General features: G+C 48.8%; 2 protein-coding genes across 3 annotated transcripts; one reads left to right on the top strand and one right to left on the bottom strand.

Annotated features, from left to right (window-relative positions):
- Nucleotides 1-251: 251 nt before the first annotated feature.
- LOC101780281 (ubiquitin-NEDD8-like protein RUB1) lies at nucleotides 252-2065 on the bottom strand. The gene is made up of 3 exons (XM_004965666.3): nucleotides 1838-2065; nucleotides 665-924; nucleotides 252-570 (listed from the first exon to the last, which is right to left on the bottom strand). Exons 1-3 carry the CDS (start codon nucleotides 1928-1930, stop codon nucleotides 462-464), a joined length of 462 nt encoding a protein of 153 aa, XP_004965723.2. The 5' UTR covers nucleotides 1931-2065; the 3' UTR covers nucleotides 252-461.
- A 745-nt stretch (nucleotides 2066-2810) lies between these two features.
- On the top strand, nucleotides 2811-6766 carry LOC101780677 (phospholipase D Z). 2 transcript variants are annotated; one of them, XM_004965667.4, is made up of 7 exons: nucleotides 2811-3130; nucleotides 3843-4047; nucleotides 4294-4495; nucleotides 4599-4792; nucleotides 5103-5256; nucleotides 5703-5867; nucleotides 6007-6766. In XM_004965667.4, the coding sequence occupies exons 1-7, from the start codon at nucleotides 2953-2955 to the stop codon at nucleotides 6460-6462; spliced, it is 1554 nt and encodes a 517-aa protein (XP_004965724.1). In that variant the 5' UTR covers nucleotides 2811-2952; the 3' UTR covers nucleotides 6463-6766. The 2 variants fall into 2 exon arrangements, with proteins under 2 accessions (XP_004965724.1, XP_022681622.1); XM_022825887.1 differs by lacking the exon at nucleotides 2811-3130 and adding an exon at nucleotides 3189-3754.
- Nucleotides 6767-18555: the final 11789 nt, after the last annotated feature.

The following is an 18555-nucleotide window of genomic DNA, read 5'->3' as shown; positions in this document are numbered from 1 at the left end:
GCGACAACGCGCCACCCGCCCGCCGCCCCTGCGCCCCGGGAGATGAAAGGAGAAGAACTAAAGGAGAAGAAAAGGAGACTGACAAGTGGGACCCATTCATATGGGGTCACCGCGGAATACAATCATAGGACGTGGCTAGAACGAGAAACCTCTGAACCATGTCACCAGTTTTGGTTCTAACATGACAAGATTTCCAAATCAGAAAGGCTCGCATTAATGCTCTCGATTTAGTACGTAAGTGGAAAACACTATTGACCCGCGAAAGGAGTATTTTGCGTGATCAGAAATCAGATGGCAGCGGATAAACTTAGTTCAAACATTTCATATCCAGTACAGATGACACCTGACTCTAGTAGCCCACTAATCCCATGGGAGTTCAATCAACCACCCAATACAAGGCTTTAAGTCTTAGACAATTCTAGGTAGAAACCGCATAAATAAACTACAGGTAGAAGTTGAACCTAGTGGCCACCCCTCAGAGCAAGCACAAGATGGAGCACCGAGCCACCTTCGATGTTGTAATCCTTGGCGGTTTTGTCATCAGCAAGTTGCTTCCCAGCATAGATGAGCCTGCACATGCAACAGGTTTATTAGGACCACATAAATCATGAATTTGGAGCTTACAGTTTCAGGTTCATTAGTTTGTGAGTGGCAGGAAGAGTACCTCTGCTGAACAGGTGGGATACCCTCTTTCTCCTCAACACGCTCCTTGATCCTATCAATCGTGTCAGTGGGCTCGATGTCAATCTCGATTTCCTTCCCGGTAAGAGTCTTCACCTTGATCATAGTTCCACCCCTGAGCCTCAGGACCAAATGAAGGGTTGACTCCTTCTGAATGTTGTAGTCAGCTAACGTTCTCCCATCTTCCAATTGCTTACCAGCAAAAATCAGCCTTTGCTGGTCTGGGGGAATGCCCTCCTTGTCCTGAAATATATAAAGCAGCAAGTCAGAAACCCTGTAAAGTTAAAATGGTACTAGTCTTCCAATCAGTGTTACTGTGTTACATAGAATTGGAATCTGATTTGGGTTCAGGCACCTGGCTTGGCATTTTGCTTGGGCACAGAATAAATAACTCAAACATGAGCTTGGGTGTTGGAATACGATCAGATCCAGTCATCCAGTTATCAGACTCAGTAAAACTAAGAGAAGGGACTCATATTATGTCTCGCTCAGTATTTTCTTTTTGGCGCAGGAAATATTTCTTGGATCCTAAAATCCAACTCATACTGAAGCGACGCATTCAGCATATTCCCCCTAAAATACAGGCATCTGAGACATGGAGTAACACTGCCCTCAATTACAGACATGGTTCGTGTTTAAAATCGATAGAGCAGAGCAACCATCACAAAGAAACAATGTCACATTCGACCCTAGGATTGCAGGCTACAGGTAACAGGTAGGCTCATAAAGTCATGGGTTCATGAATTGGACAACATAAACTTGCTCTACATTTATATCTGCAATAAATCACATAAAAACATAGGGTCCGTGAAAGATTAGACGGTACAAATTTCCTAAATTTAGCTGTACACAACAACAAATATATCACGAGAGGCTACGAGCAACACGCAAAGGGAATTTGTACCGTTCTAGAGAACTCCTCCGCATCACGATCAACACTAACTATTCCAAGATCCTTTTGACCCTCAGCAGGCAAGAACCGCACTAACCACCCCCCCCCCCCCCCCCCCTTACCAAATCGGCGCGGCAACTAGCACTCCTCCTAAATCCATACCAATCATGCGCAACTAGGACTCAATTACGCGACGAATCGGGAGGGCACGAACGGACTCGTCGGAATAATTAAGTGGAAGGGGGGTAGAAGGCGGCGGCGGACCTGGATCTTGGCCTTGACATTATCGATGGTGTCGCTGCTCTCGACCTCGAGCGTGATGGTCTTGCCCGTCAGCGTCTTCACGAAGATCTGCATCTCGCCGGGCTGCTGTCCGCGATCTCCAGCTAGGGTTTTACGGCGGCTCCTCTCTCCCTCACCCAACCCAAGCAAAGGTTCCTTTGCGGGATCGATTGATGATGATTGATGTTGTGGGGAATTGGGGATGCTGGAGGCGTGGCCCTTTTGCATATATACACCCCGGGGAAGCTCGTATTCGTGTCGAGGTCCACCCGCTCTCCGCGTCGGTCACGGGGCCATGACGTTTTCCGATTCGGTGGAAGAAGGGCCTCGAAACGCGGTGTGCCGTGACAGGCGGCCTCGTTTTGGTGGTATGGATCGGATGGGCTTTTCAGGCTGGGCTGCTGGTAAGATAGCCATCGGAGGCCCACGGTGCAGGATTTTCCTTTGTTTTTTCAGGATACCAAACCAGTATATTATTGAGAGAGAAAAAATGTCCGTATCCAAATGAAGAGGAGCAGTCAACGCTCCAGGACTATTCGGCCACATCTGAACGGATCGAAGAATCGGAGGAGCAATCGAGGCGGACTGCGCGTGACGCGCCGGCACCTGTGGCCACGGATCCATCCATCCATGGCCGGCGCGCTTCGTTGTCTAGATGCGACGGCCGATCATCCAGCCGCAGTCGCGCGTTGACCGGCCATTCATCTGGATCGTGCTTTCTGTTCTGCAGCTTCTGTTTCACATTCACTGACGAGTCTATCCATGCTCCATGCCAAATGCAAATTTGCAATGCATGCTGTAGCCTGTGGCTAGTCACTGCATGTCTGCATTGCCAATTTGCCCTGCCAAATGCAGGGCTCGCTGTAACATCAGAGATTCAATGAAATATGCAAGTTCGTTAAGAAAAGATGGCTATGAACTCAACAATTCGGAAAAAAAAATGCATAGTTGCATACGAAGGGAAGGCAGAAGCAAGGCATGATCACTTGGACAGTTGGCCCTCCAGCTCCCTCCAAGCGTCTCAGTACTTGCTTGGGTTCCACAGCTCAGTCCACCGTTTCACGCTTCAGACTTCAGAGTACAGACTGACGCGAGCCATGCCTTCCTCCCCGCACCGCCGGGGCCTCCTCCTACTCCCCTTACTCGTCGCCGCCGCCGCGCTGTGGCAGCCGCTGCCGGCGGACGCCGCCGCGGCCACCTGCAAGGCGTGGCTGGTTCAGTCCATCCCCACCGACATGCCGCACCTCCGCCGCGTCCCTGGGGTCCTCTCCACCGGTATACCAGAGTACCAGACCCACTCTATCTGCCCCCCTTGGTGCGCGCGCGCGTACTTGGTTACTTGTGCTGAGGAGGCGTGGATGGGTGTGAGCTCTTGCCGTCGATTGGGGACTAGGTGCTCGGCCAGCGTATGCTGGAATGCGTAGGAAAAGGTTCATCTTTGTGGCTAGCTCCTGGACCAGATAGGTCAGACGCTCCGATTTGGTAGGGTAGGTGATTTGGAATGGTGGAAAACGTCTGATGATTGCATTCCGGTTGCTTCGTCTGAGCGGCGCAAAATCTTGTTAGATTGTTCTGCTGATGGGAGTGATAGAGGGACAAATTTGATGCGTCTCGTATACTAGTTAGCGAATGTGAACTTGTTTGTTGGGGAAGGATGGGATTTTTAGCATTTGTATGAAAACTTTTCTTGTACTTTCTGTAGTTCCGCTGAAGGATAGAAGATTGCTGCAACTTCAGTTTAGGTCATGGTAATGCTGCAACGAAATTTGAAATGCATGCACATGGACATGGTTGGGATTTATTTGGTGTTCTAATTGGCGGTGTTGATATGTGAGCTTATTTTGTTGGCAAAGGATATGTGGGTTTGTAAACTTACAAATACTTCTCGCATAACCATATGTGAGTACAGATGCAATCTGGTTTTGCGCATTCCGCATACTAAGTTCGCACAGGGTTGTTGATTTCCGTTTGTTCATTGGATCTACAGGAGATGTACTGCAGTGGCTTTCCAGGAATGCAACCGAGAGCCTGGACATCCTTGCACAGTACTGGCAGTTCTTAGCGCAGCCCAACAATCCGAAATCGGGGGATTATGGGTACTCCGATAGTGACATGAAGAGATTTGGGGCTGATGAGGGGCACCGGGTTTACAAGGCATTGGAGAATGCTGCAGATCGTAAGATCAAAATCAGGCAAGCATTGAGTCTGATACTTGAATTATCAGTTATTTATCATGATAATGATTACTTAATCATAGGAAGGGGACGTTGCCTATAAATATGGAATATTGACATAGCTATCTGCCTACAGTAAAGATGGTGTCACACTGAAATTTCATAGAAGTTATTAACCAAATCACTGACCATTTATAAATAATTAAAATAGTGTGCACATAGCGAAATTTAATTTCTCCATTAATGACTGCAGCATCATTTCAGGATTGTGCAACACTCTGGATTTGCTCCTGATTTTGACCAAGAGAGTGCTGATCTAGCTGCAGGAAGACCAAATGTTCAGAATGTAACCCTTCTTTTTGAGAAGTGGTGGGGATCTGGCGTTGTGCATGCAAAAGTCTGGATATCAGATAAAAAAGATGTGTATATAGGATCAGCAAACAATGATTGGAAATCCCTAACCCAGGTATATCAGACAAAAAGAAGTTCAATTACATTTCTTATTTGCAGTTTGGTATGAGAAAACAAAGCAGTTAACCTGCTGGCACTATTTTTTACTTACATTTCAGGTCAAGGAGCTTGGGATTTATTTTGCTGATTGTCCACAAGTAGCAAAAGCTGTGGAAGTATATTTTCAAAATCTTTGGTCGCTTTCAACCCTCAACTCAACTACTTATACCAAAGTAGCTTGGGATAAGCAGTGGCAGGTTTCTAGAAAGGTTCCATGCTGGTCACATTTCCTACAGCCAAAACAAAGATGCAGGTTTACATCTTTCTCCGTAATTTGCACTGTTTTAGTACTTTGTGCATGAATTCGTAGAAAAGATTGACTTGTACTTAAACGGGAATAGGTTATCTAAAATCTTTGTCTGTATTAGTCAGACTTTTGATCTAGATTCCGATAATGCTTAGTACATATTCTTTGTACCTTTGTTATTCTTTTTTAGAAGGATTCTGTGACCGGTATTTATTTACTTGAATCCTATCTTGTGGCATCAAGCGCTCTAAAAACTTTCAGGCGTATCATTTTTCTTAGATTGAATAATACATTTCTTTTTAAATTCTGCGAACAGGTCACCCATACCACTTTCTGTTGACATCCCATATACAGATGGATATCCGGTACTTGCCAATCCTGAAATGATTGATGTTCCATTTGAAACCCCTGGGTATAAGAAATCCACTCAGGAGCACTACTTGAGCTACCTTTCCTTTGCTCCACCTGAGGTAATAACACATATGCTCAACTTTCTGAAGAAAAACAGTTTTTGATCCAGAAATTCTTCAGTCAATGGGTGCTTTAGTTACCTATATTTCAGTATAAATCATACATAACTGATATGCGTGGTGATATAAAAATGCAGTCCAGTGGAAATTTCAATGCATGAGAACATTAAAGCTTGTTTGATTTGTCTCCACCAGTTTACCTATGAAAAAAATTGATTTGTTTGATTCATGGTATGCCATGATAAACGTTTTCTTTCATTACATCTTTCTTACATTAGTTCATGTTTCACTACCTTAATGGCTTAGCCTATTTCTCATAGTGTATTTTGCAAACGAATAACTAAGACAGACAATTAAACAAAAAAGATAACTGGTCTATCCAAGGACTAATCTAGTAAAGTAGTCACACATTTGAGGCTGTTGATTTCGTCTTTATTGTTTCACAGGTGACATTTGACAAATTCCAAGCAGATGAGCAGGGTTGGGTTGACACCATCAAGTCTGTCAAGATTGGGGGAATTGTACGAATGAGTACTATGGATTGGCTCGGGCAGTCACAGTATGCTACTCAAACAGTCTACTGGCCATCCTTATCATCAGCAATCTCAGAGGTATTAACACTTTGGATCCAACATGTTTCGTTTCTGGCAAAAATCCCATACCCAGCTGTTTGAAAAAGTCTTTTCTTCAGTTTATCTCTAATGAGCAACAAGGCAGTGATCTGACCGACGTATAACTGCTTCTTGACAGGTAGTGTTCTCAAAGAATGCAACCGTGAGGCTTCTTGTTGCCTACTGGACACACTTCATCCCAAACACCGAAAAGTACTTGAAGAGCCTTCTATACTCCAACATCCTCTGCGCATCTTCAACATACAACCACTGCGGCGGCAAGGTCGAGATCAAATACTACACGGTTCCTGGGTACAACGAGACCGGACCTGCATTGTCGCAGGACGGCGCCGCGACAGGCAACCGTTACCCTGGCTTCACCCGGGTGAACCATGGCAAGTACGCTGTCAGCGACGAGAGGGCGAACATCGGTACCAGCAACCTCATCTGGGATTACTTCTACACCACGGCGGGAGTGAGCTTCGGAACATACAACCCCTCCATCGTCTCGCAGCTGCAGGATGTCTTCGATGCGGATTGGTACTCGCCTTATACTGTACCGGTTGAACCGCTGGAGGCGTCGGCGTCAGTGTAGGATCAGCTCTGTTCAACGTTATCTTTTTGTCTTTTCCCTTTCTTCATCGCGTAGAGTCAATAAAGAAAAAAAATCATCCAAGAGGAGGGATTCACACCACACACAATACCACCACCAAGATTTTTTGCGCTTGTTTCATGCAGTCTGCTTTTAAAAAGAAATCTCAGAGAATAAGCTGTCCCAGTGATAGTTGCACCTGCCAAATGTACAAATGTAAGTATTTCACAGTTCCACTGAAACTTTTGGGTTGAGTGACTTTGGAATATACAATACAAGCATTTGTGAGCGTCGGTTTGTTCAACAATTTTCTCCAGTTAATCTCTTCACTGCAACTTCCCCCTCTCATCAGATAACACTGCTGAAAAAAGAGGTGGTCTGAAACCACATGACATGACAAGAGTTTGCAAAGGGATATCAGCGTCAGACCCTGAACCTAAGGCCTCCACCAACGGGGGAACGTCAGCTAGCTGACGTCGGATTTCTGCTGGCGTGGAAGAAAGAGAAGGTAGGAAAAACTCAACGCTAGCGTGGGATGCAGAGATAGGCTTAAACACGCTTCCCGAAGTATGCTGGGTCCCACTACTCCTTGCTCTCCCACGGCTGGTCAGAACTGAAGAACGAGTGGATGAAGGCTGCCTGTTGGCTACGGGCCGGCGGAGCCCCTCGATGGCGCAAAGGCGATTGCGCGGCCGCAAGGCCGCAGCGCCACGGGCGGTCGGCGGCGGAACGGCGGAGCCACGGTGCGCTGGCGGGCGCAAGTGAGGCCGGGCGGCGGCGGAGCTGCTGACTTGCGACGCGCAGACAGGCGTAGGTGAGGCCGCGGCCCCGCGGGCGGTCGACGGCGGAGCGGCTAGGCCGCCGCGACACGCGGCCGCAGGCGAGGCCGGTCGGCGGCGGAGCTTCTGGACTGCGGTGTGCAGATCGGCGTAGGCGAGGCCGCGGCGTCGCGTACAGCCGGCGGCGGGGCCGCGGGGCGGCAGCGCGCAGGATGCGCTCCGCCGAAGGAAAGGGAGTCCGAGCTCGCGTCGTTGACGGAGGCGGATGAGCTTGCCGCCGCATCGTAGTGGAGACCAACGATCTCGGCATCGTCGCGCAGACAGAGCTGCGAACGCGAAGGGCGACGAATCCGCGTGAGCTCTGGTTGCCATCTGCCTGGATGCGGCGGCGAGGGAGCAGGCAAGCAGGGCGTCGGGCAACCGGAGGAGAAGGGCCCGGGCTCACGCCGCCAGAGCAAGAGGAAAAAGAGAGCGGCGCTGGTTGCCGGCGCCTGAGGCGAGGCAGCACTTCGCGATGAGGAGGATCTCGCAGCAGCCGGCCGGAAACGAGAGCGAGGACCGGAGAGAAAAGAGAATTTGAGTAAAAAAGTCATATACGTAGGCCCCACAAACTCTTTGAGAAATGTGCAATGAGCCAAACCGATGGCGTGTTGTCTCTTGCATCTACGTGGATGCGCCGCGCAAGGCTTAAGAGCCAGCAGCTGGCTCAACCTCTGGAGGCCTAACCAATGGCAACAGAGACCTGACCAAGCCCACTACTGACAGCACATCCGCAACCAATGGTCACGCTCCCAAAGTGAACCCCATCCATGACGTGCCATCGCGCCCTTGTCAATGCTTTCCCCCTCCCCCATTGGCCCGCTCGGCGTCCTCGATTCGCCGTGAAGAGCCGACGAGGACGAAGGCGACCTCTCCATCTCCATTCATGGAGGCCGCCATTCCATCGCCATGGCTGGCCCGAGCGCTCGCGATCTCAGGTGAGGCGACGCGACGCTGACAGATGAGCTCGAGGCCAATGCGATGGCAAGCTGCATCATCGCCTGGTCGATCGTCCCACCGGCCTGATGATTAATTATTAATTAATGGCCCTAACCACCTCCAACGGCCGTCGACCGGCGCTTATATGGGTCCCCCTCCCTAGCGACGAGGATCGTGAAGCCACTTGTACTGTACACAGGCGATGCGACCAAGTTGTAGTGGCTATGAGCTCTGAGCTGCAAGTTGCGACCTGCTCACGTGACCAGGGAGAAGTAGAGCCTCCTAGCAGGGAGGCCACCGTACCTGTCGCCATTGGAGGCACACGCGGCAGTTGATGAGGCATCTGGAAGAAGCCTCGAAGCAACACGATGGAGCGTTGAAGAAGGCCTCTCTCCAGGTGTGTGCAGTGGACATCCCTTGCGTGCCATGGCGAGATCAATCCGGCCATGTACGCGCGCCGGCTGCGTTGCATACTTGCAAACTTTTTTTTCACTGTGAACATGTGAGCTAGTATACCCGCAGTCATGTCAGTGCCGTCCATGCTTCCGTGCGTGTCCTTGTGGACTTGTGGTGGTTGTTTGGGCCCAGGAGTAGTACGCGAGAACGAGGGTGTTTGGAAGGAAGGGGCTAAACTTTAGTCCTGTCACATCGGATGTTCGGATATTAATTAGGAGGACTAAACATAAGCTAATTACAAAACTAATTGCAGAACCCCAAGGCTAAATCGCGAGACGAATCTATTAAGCCTAATTAATCCATCATTAGTGAATGGTTACTGTAGCACCACATTGTCAAATCATGGACTAATTAGGCTTAATAGATTCGTCTCGCGATTTAGCCTAGGGGTTGTGTAATTAGTTTTGTAATTAGTCTAGGTTTAATACTCCTAATTGGTGTCCAAACATTCGATGTGACGGGGGCTAAAATTTAGCCCCCTTCTCCCAAACACCCCCGCAGAGGTGATACGCGATGGCAGACTGTCACGTCACGTGCGTCACCATTCATAGTTCTTCGAGCCGTACGTCCGGATTCCCCATTTCAAAAAACAAAAACAAAAAGTGGAATTTGCAAATACTGGTACCACGAAATGTTTGTGTTTAAAGACGTGCCAGGAATTTGCAAATGCTGGTATCACGAAATGTTTATGAACCTTTACTATCAGGAAGCACATGTTGTTCAGAAGGTTTGGACAGTCCTGAAGCTGTACACTGAGACATGTCAAACATGAAGACTACAGTACAGGTTGGCGTGGTCTACGTGGCTAGTCGAGGATTAAGAAACTACTCATAGCAAATAGAGTAGGACTCTCTAGTCGAATCCGACTAGTAATCCTGTAAACAACCGACCTGTAACCCTACCCTCGACAATATAAGGCGAGGTAGGAACCCCCTCCAAACAAGTTCAATCAATACAATACAACCAATATACAGGATGTAGGGTATTACGCGATCGCAGCCCGAACCTGTCTAAATCGTGTGTTCGAGTTCACCTTCGAGTTCCTGATCTCGATGAGCCCCACGCATAAAACACTACCTCGGGCACCCCCTCAATAGGTTGCCGGGTCTAAACACTGACAGCTAGCGCGCCAGGTAGGGGCTCTCATTGAGAATCCACTAGCGAACTTGATGGCTCAAGTCATCATCAAGCCCACCATCGCGTTTGAAGTGGGCGCGACGTTCATCTTCAGCTCCTGGGTCTGCATTGTAGATGGCGCTGGAAACTTCCACCGCCACATTGCGCCGGCTCCGGAGGAGAAGCAATACGACATCAACCTTTACTGCCAAGCTCTGGAGGATTTCGTCGAGAAATTCGATGAAATTTTCAACCTATTGGGGGACGAGTCCAAGTACAACTCGACTTCTCCCACTAGTCGGATTGGTTCCCACGAGCTGGCGCTTAAGCCATCGTGCGAATCGGTCTACGATACAAGTCGATTCCCGTTCGGACTACGAAACTTGGGTGCCGCCTACCAAGCTACCCTGTCCAGATCACAATCCAAATCGGCTTTGATCGAGGACCTCGATTACTACTCGGATCCGGATAAAGAGACTCCATTATCAGCTCCACAATAGGACCTGGTCATTACATCAATTCCACAAGGCAGATTCATCTACTGGCCCAACATGAAGCCACCTGCTCTAGCCAAGGACGACAAGTCACGCCTTGTCGCCTACCTTGACACCCTCCCGTACTAGGAGAAAACCTCTGTGTCGCCCATCTACGAAGAAGACGGCTCCATAGAGGTCATCACATCAAGTTCGGGTAGTTTTTCTCCGGAACGGGAACTCTTCGCCCTTTTGATCGCACAAGAAGGCGACTGTGAAGATCCACCAGAAAGAAATCCGCGATGTGAATGTTACCTAGACAATGCCTCGTAGGATGAGCTCACCGCCAACGTAGAAGGAGAATAGACTAAAGCTCAAAGGAATCAACGGCGAGTAAGAAACGCTGCAAGGGCAGAGCGTCGCCGCTGCCTGGAAGCTAACCTACCCATCATAAACTTGGATCATGCGTTTGAAGCAGTTCAGACACGTCAACATCGTACTCCTCTCGCCACCTTCGCATTCATTGATCTGATTACTCGGGCAATGCCTCAAAATAAGTACACCAGGCAACTAGCTCAACTGGTGGAACGCGCATACGAGCAACTCGATCAACGAAGCCCTATACACTCGGTTCGACACACCTCATCCCAGCATGGTAGTAGCCATAGGCGACCAAGTCGAAATGAGGGTGCTAGGCCAAGTCAAGCCGGAGCAGAGGGTAGTCGGGTGGAACCCTCGAGAGGCCGTGGCCACCATGGGCCCCACCTAGAGCCTGATCCCCCGGTACGTGACCTTCGTCAAAAGATCAACAACAGTCGTGACGCCCGTACAATCATTGAAGGGTGCCATCGCGAGCGTGAACAAGAAGTCGAGTAACTGGGAGAGGTTTCTGACGGGTTCCCCGCCTTCTCAAAATGAGTACGAAAGACGGTTCTACCCGACAAATTTAAATCTCCAAGTAACCAAGTACGACGGCAAGCAGGATCCAGTCCAATGGCTGTGATGCTACTCGTTGTCAGTCCAGGCGGCGGGAGGAAACGACGACACCAAGGTCATCTACTTCCCTATCTGTATAAAGGCAGGGCCACTCACATGGCTTGAGTCCCTAGAGAAGAACTCCAGCGACACATGGAAGAACCTAAAGGCGGCGTTCACAAACAACTTCGTAGGGGCAATGCAACGTCTTGGCAACAGGATCGACTTGTCTCAACTCAAGCAACAACAAAGTGAGACCCTGCGCAGTTATCTACGCCATTTCTTCAACAAAAAGGCCACTATTGTGGACATCATGGAGCGTGATGCCATAGATTGCTTCCAGAACGGTCTCTATGACCGCCGGATGTTCCAAGATTTTGGTAGGAGACGCCCGGAAGATATCAAGTTTCTCAAGGTCATGATACAAGCCTGGGTGGATGAAGAAGACAAAGAGATCGAGAGGTTTGAGTCTAGTCGTAACAGAGGCCACAATAACAACCAGAGCAATGGCCAACGCAACAACAAGAACCATAATGATCGACCCAATAACGACAACCGAGGTAACTATTCGGGTGCTCAAAATTGCAAGAGGAAGCCAGACAATAGTGTTGCGGTGATGTCCCAGTCTTCCAAGAAAGGCGACGGGAATCAAGAAATGACTCCGTTTAGTAAGCTCCTGAAAAAGCAGTGCCCGTGGCACCCACACGGCAAGCACTCTGCGCTGGATTGCTACAGTCTACACAGAGTCATGAAAGATCTGCAGGAACCTTCTGGAACAAAGGACAAGTGCAAGGCCAAAGAAGATGAAGGCAATGGCGACAACGGCAAATTCCAGAACCCGTCCAACACTGTGAACATCATCTTCAGCGGCACACCGAGTATTGCTACTAAGTGTTCCGAGAAACTAGCCCTCCAAGAGATCATGTCCATTAAACCAGCAACGCCTACGTTTCTCAAATGGTCCGAGGTGCCAATCACCTTCTCCAGGAAGGATCAGTGGACTAGTTTCTCAGACCCGGGACGCTACCCTCTCGTCTTGGACCCAGTAGTCACAGGCTCTCAACTCACAAAAGTACTCATTGATGGCGGCAGTACCAGGCAATGTGGCTGTACCCCTTGGTCAGGTGGTTTTGCCTGTTACCTTCGGGACCAAAGAGCACTACTGGACAGAGTACATTCAGTTCAAGAAACTTCGTATCACTCTATCCTTGGAAGACCTGCACTGGCCAAGTTTATGGCCATCCCGCATTACATGTACTTAGTACTCAAAATGCCGGGACCTAAGGGAGTACTCTCGCTGCACGGAGACTTGAAGAGATCATACGACTGCGACACTGAAGCCGTGGAGCTAGTAGCGACTACTCAAGTGCCAAATTCAATTATGCAAGTCTTCGCCACCTCCAAGAAACTATCCCCGACAGAACTCGAGATCCCAGAGAAGAAGTCGGGGAGAACCAAGGTCAAGCCAGCAAGTAAAGTCAATATCAAAGCCATTGACCTTGAGACTGGTGATAGCTCCAAGATAGCCCTGATTGGCTCAGGGCTGGACTCCAAATAGGAAGACGCGCTCATCAGTTTCCTCCGGGCTAACCGAGACATCTTTGCATGGAAGCCATTGTCGGTGTTTAGACCCGGCAACCTACCGAGGTGGTACCCGAGGTAGTGTTTTATGTGTGGAGCTCGTCAAGATCAGGAACTCGAAAGTGAACTCGAACACATGATTTAGATAGGTTCGGACCGATTATGTCGCGTAATGCCATACATCCTGTGTGTTGGTTGGATTGTATTGATTGGTCTTGTTTGGAGGGGGTCCCTGCCTCTCCTTATATTGCTGGGGGTAGGGTTATAGGTCGGTTTACAAGAGTACTAGTCGGACTTGACTAGAGAGTCCTACACTAATTGCTACGAGTAGTTTCCTAATTCTCGACTAGTTCTTGTCCTCCACGTAGACCACGCCGTCTTGCACTGTACTCTCCATATTTGACATGTCTTGGTGTACATCCTCGTATTGTAGGACTGTTCCAAACCTTCCGGTGAGCCCATAGATGTATGGCCGACAAGCCCCGAGTATTTTTTGATCAAATGTAGCAGTCCCGAGTACTTCTGTAGACATCTCCGACTAGTTTGTGGTGCTCGTTTGAGTACTCCATCGAATTGAGTCTTCAAATGTGCTCGAGTATTGCCATACGGCTAGAATGTGCTCAAACCTCGTTTAACTTGGTCTTGAATCTTCAATCTTTAATATTATATGGAAGTGCGATGAAAATCGCACTCCATATGGAGTAGCGCCCGAGCCTTAGGTTGAATCGAAAAATCAAGCTGAGAGTCAATTTTGTAATTTCACATCTCTTTTGCCTTAAAACCCAAAGAAAAAACTTTTTAGCTGATGGACATGTGGCATACAGCTCTCGAGCCATTACACGACTAGTTTGGATATAAGAGTCAACCATTGGTCAACATGACCGTTCGCCAACAGTAAGCTTATCTCTTCCGGGAAAATTGGAAACCGTTCCAGCGATAACTAAGGGCTTTGAAAAATGGAATATTCCCCATAATTCTCATGTCTAGGTTAATTGTGCCGTGATTATAAATAATGGAGGATTTCATCCCATCCATTTCACTCGAGCCATTCTGCCTATTCATTTTTCGCATTGTAGCCTTAATGCCGCCGCTTGCCATTCCCGTGCTCGAGTGCCACCATCCCCCACTACTTAGCCCTCCAGCTCATGCGCAAGAAGACCTTAGTAGCAATTGCACCGAAGAAAGCATCCTCCAGCAAGGTGGTGGAGAGCAAGAAGCTGAAGGCCACCAAGAAGGAAAAAGAGCTTCAGCTGCCGGCGCTGAAGTACAATAAGACGGACCAGACGGCACTGCCGAATCAGGCCTACACCTGGAAGAAATCTGTGATGAAAGTTGTAGATATCCAGGCACTAGTGGATGTTGCTCTCCTCCAAGAGTAGGACTTGGCCTACTGAAGGTAGGCCCATGGCAACCTGTGGCCTATGGAGAGCTTCAGCAACGAGACAGTCATCTTCACGCACTTCATCGAGCGCGGACTGGCTCTCCCCTCGTTCGAGTTCTTCCGGGGGTTGTTGAGGTATTATAATCTAGAATTAGTCCACCTCAACCCCAATTTCATCTTGCACATCGCCATCTTCGTGCATCTCTACGATGCGTTTCTTGGCATTCAGCCGCACTTCTAGTTGTTTAGGAAGTTTTTCAAAGTGAAGCCCCGGGACAGATTGGATCATACCGAAGTAAGTAGGTGGGGCAGGAATCCAGTTGCGGGAGCAGATCAAGGGCAAGTACTTGGAGTATGAACTAATAGACTCCCACTCTGGATGGAAGCAACAGTGGTTTTATTTTGGAAACCATGAGCCCCATCTTCCCAAGGTGACCGGCCATCGTCCAGTATGGAACAATCACTGGTTGGATGAGCCGAGTACTGTTGATAGATTCTAGTTGCCAGAGCTGATACAGAAAATTGCCGCGCTCAAGATGGAAGGTCTGACCGGCATCAGTGTGGAGTTTAGCTTCACGAGGAGGCGAGTTCAACCCCTACAGCTACGCTACACTTGGGGGTATGACTACTTGGGTCCCATGACCCATCACGGATGATGTCGCAAGACTTGTCCGTGGATGAAGTGATGGCACGACTGAAGTGCTTCTTCAAGCACGTCAGGGGCATCCCTACGGTCTTGAGATAACACTGTGTCACCAACCTGCCGATCCAAGTAAGTACCCGTGGCCTGCAGCCCCCGGGTAATAATTTTTGTGTCTGTTAATGCACTAACTTGTCTTCTATTTTTAGGCAGAAGTTCACTTGTACTGCTCCCTACCTCCTCCACCTAGACTGGATGGCTCTAGTGCTGCTCCATGCGTACATACCCTTGTGGTTGTACAGAAGGCAATGGAGGAGGAGGAGAAGGAAGACGAATCAGAGGATTGGTCCTCCTTCAGCAGTCCTGAGTCAGAAGCTACTGAAAAGTTCATCATCAAGTCTCATCTTTCTAACAAGGCGGGGTCATCTTCTGGGGCATCCAAGCGTGAAGCTAAGGATGACCTGGAAGTCGGATTGGCACCGCCCCTGAAGAAGGCATGCACAGTCGTCGTCAAGCGGGTGGCGAAGAAGTTGTCCGCCAATGAAGTCCTACCTCTGGTAATAACATTTGAAGAAGGACAAGATATTGAGGATTGAGTACCCATAAGTTGTTTGCTTTATCACCACGCCTAACTTTGATTCTGACATGGACAATTTGCAGGTAGTCGAGGAGGAGACAGAGGCGAAGAAGATGACTACTGAAGTCGTGCAGCAGAAGCTGCCGGTGATAAAGGAAGTCGTAGAGCTGGAGGATGACAAGGAGTCTCCTGCCAGTAGGACCAACCCCATCCTAGCGCAGACTACTCAAGGGGTGGAGACAACAACTAAGGCTGGCAAGGATCTTGTTGATGCTAGATTTTGACACGTGTTTTGAATCGGCGTCAAGGGAGGAAAGGATTGGCCGATGCGACAAGCTAAAAGCTACGGTTGGAAATCGGCCGATTAACGCTACAGTGTTTCAGCCGATTTAACAAACAGGGTCAGTAAAGGTCGGTCGATTGGAAGCTGGAGCGACTAGGCCAGTATGGGCCTAAGGTGGGCCAAAGAAAAGGATAGCTAAAGAAAGAGGTTGGCCCATGGGGATATGATAACCAACTCCGATACAAGTTGTATTTGTAAATATTTGTTATTATTTAAAATTAGAGATAGATCCTAGTCGGTTAGGAAATCAGTTGTAACAGGTTATAAATAGCCGCCTCTAGAGATTTGTGAAACAACGCATCAATCAATACAACCAATCTACTTTTTCCATGCACTTTACTTTCAAGTCGGCGACTTCACCAAAATACTTTTTCCTTTCACGAGTTCGTACGGGTTGGCAGGGCTGCATCGACGCGATTTTCGGCTAATTCTGTAAGTTCCGCTTATCGAGTAATATCTAAACTTTAAATTCGGGCGCATCGCTGTTGTTTTGTTTAGATTTATTCACCATTTATTGATATTAACTAGAATCGTAGGTTATGCCTGTTTTTTTAGTTTTTATCACCAGTTATCCAGCTTGAGATACGGACTGTCGGCTTTTATCACTTTTGTTCTTTATTATCATACAGCTGATTAGATCTATCCCAAGTGTTGTTTTCCTAGCGTTGTTTAGTTTGCGTTAGTAGCCTTTATTTACAATCGCTACACGGTATCGGCTGTTTTTATAGCTGATTACCTCTACAGTGAATCGGCCGATTCGCCAAAACACTGTGAAGATAGATCGGAACTCTAGCCGATCGCAAACCCTGGAATTTAATACTTTTATTTCCTTGTCAATCAACAGGTCAGATTGACTGGCACGCTGCGCGAAGCGCACAAGGGCGATAACCCGAACAGGTGTTAAGCAGATTCTCCCGGGTCGTGTTTCCGACGCTAGGGATCATCGGCCAATTTTTAGCACCAACAGATCTAGATGCAACCCGACAAACCGCGCCGAAGAAGTCATCGCCCACCATCAAGTCCCTGTGTCTGGGGCCTGGGCCCTCCATCAAGGTAAAAAGGTCCACCAAGTAAGTATCCGAGTACTGATTTTAACTTGATGTCGTTGTGTACTGTATTTTGACACTTGTCTTTTTTTAGGAGGTCCGCCACCGTGGATATTGGAGGCCCAAGCACAAGGTCTGGAGCTGATGGCAGTAGCCACTCAGCCTCAGAGCTTGCCTTGGAGCCCACAGTTCCACCACCTGAGGAGCAGCCTGCACCTGAAATCGCTCCAGGTGCGGTATCCCTTGTCGCGGTCCTTATGCACGATGTCTTGGCGTCACTTAATGTTGTTGTAGTGCCACCCCCCTAACTACCGTTGGCCGAGCCCATTGCGAAAAGTACTTCCACAGTGGTAGAGGAGTTGGTGGCCCTTATGTTGGATCCAGAAGCCGAGCTAGAGCCAGAGGTCGAGGTAGAGGTGGCGACTACTGATGGAGTCAAGGCTGCACTTGTAGCCCCCGAGCCCGAAGCTGGCGTTGAGGTTGCTGGGGTACTCCAAGTGCTAGCTGTTGTCCCGTTGTTCAAGGTGGAGCCGTCAACTAGCCGTGGCGCTGCCTCCCTCTTGCCTTCGGTGGCTGAGCCATCTACTAGCCGGGCGCTAGTCCCTCTCGGTGCGCCAGATGCCGAGGAGCACGACGAGACCTGGATTGCTCCCGGGGTGGACATCGAGAAAATCCAGCTGATAGCAGACGCGCTGGCTACCGTGGAGATGGAGGCCACGATCATGGAGATGCATCGTCGTGTAGGCGAGGATACAGTGGTAAGTTTCACTTTGCCTTTGTCTTGAAATTGGCACTCAGTGCTTCCACAAGTACTTTCTCTATTTTTGCAGAAACTGATTGAGCACTCCTGCGAGAAATCAAAGAGGATCTAGGGGTATGGGACACCATCCTGCAGGCCCATGCGCTAGAGCAGACACTAGCTGAGGAGCGGTAGTACTCCTCCCAGCTACTCATGAAGTATGACGGGCAGACCACGGAGTACCAAAATCTTGTCCAGAGAACCGTGGAGGAGAAAGATCGGCTCCAAAATCACAATAAGAACTTTAACCACCGAGTGGAAGGTAATGTGTTGTCTCTTGCTATTTTCGAGTACCGATTTGTACTTGATGATGCTGATTTGCTCCTTGCCTTTGTTCTTGCAGAGCTCACCAAAGATAGTAAGGATCTCCAGGGTCGCGTTGTGGACTGGAAAAACTTGTACTACCGAGTCACGGACCAGCACGACAAGTTGTCCGCCATGAACGATACTCTTGAGCATAAGCTGGAAAAGGAGAAAAAATTGTGCGTCGACAGAGAAGTCCAACTTGTAGATCCGATGATTAAACTCCGCGTGCAAGAGCTGAGTTGGCGGCAACCAATCTTGCTCTCAAGGAGCTAACAGAGGCCACTCAGCCCGTCGCTGATATGGTAGAGCCCCCAGAAGAAGGCGTGGAGCCCCGCCCCTTGGCGGAGATACTCAAGGAAGTACCCGGGAAGGTCACCGGCTACATCCAGAAGATAGCAGAGTCTGTGTCCAAGTAGCTATTGGTGATGGTGAAGACTTTCTACCAGCAATCTGACTTGGCTCCTGTGGCGGAAGGCATCACTGAAGACTGCCAGTTCCAACAGTATCTATAGGAGATGGCTCCTATTGCCAAGGAAGTAGCCGGTCAAATAGACCTTGAGTAGCTGTAAAAAACAATTATTGTAATATAACAAGTCATGAACATGAAATGTAAATTATTTGAAGTCTTGTCATAATTTCTTTTTGC

The sequence above is a fragment of the Setaria italica genome, chromosome IV (genome assembly GCF_000263155.2).
Source record: "Setaria italica strain Yugu1 chromosome IV, Setaria_italica_v2.0, whole genome shotgun sequence".
Taxonomy (NCBI): domain Eukaryota; kingdom Viridiplantae; phylum Streptophyta; class Magnoliopsida; order Poales; family Poaceae; genus Setaria; species Setaria italica.
The sequence above is the reverse complement of the archived record's forward strand: the minus strand, read 5'-3'. Positions and strand labels throughout refer to the sequence as shown.

Bases quoted from the DNA above. Each gene is read 5' to 3' on its own strand.
- LOC101780281 (XM_004965666.3), bottom strand. From the start codon at position 1,930: ATGCAGATCTTCGTGAAGACGCTGACGGGCAAGACCATCACGCTCGAG. The intron at 925-1,837 runs GTCCGCCGCCGC...TATATATTTCAG, and splicing joins ATGTCAAGGCCAAGATCCAG to GACAAGGAGGGCATTCCCCC. The intron at 571-664 runs GTACTCTTCCTG...TTGCATGTGCAG, and splicing joins ATCCCACCTGTTCAGCAGAG to GCTCATCTATGCTGGGAAGC.
- LOC101780677 (XM_004965667.4), top strand. From the start codon at position 2,953: ATGCCTTCCTCCCCGCACCGCCGGGGCCTCCTCCTACTCCCCTTACTC. The intron at 4,048-4,293 runs GCAAGCATTGAG...GCATCATTTCAG, and splicing joins GATCGTAAGATCAAAATCAG to GATTGTGCAACACTCTGGAT. The intron at 4,496-4,598 runs GTATATCAGACA...CTTACATTTCAG, and splicing joins ATTGGAAATCCCTAACCCAG to GTCAAGGAGCTTGGGATTTA.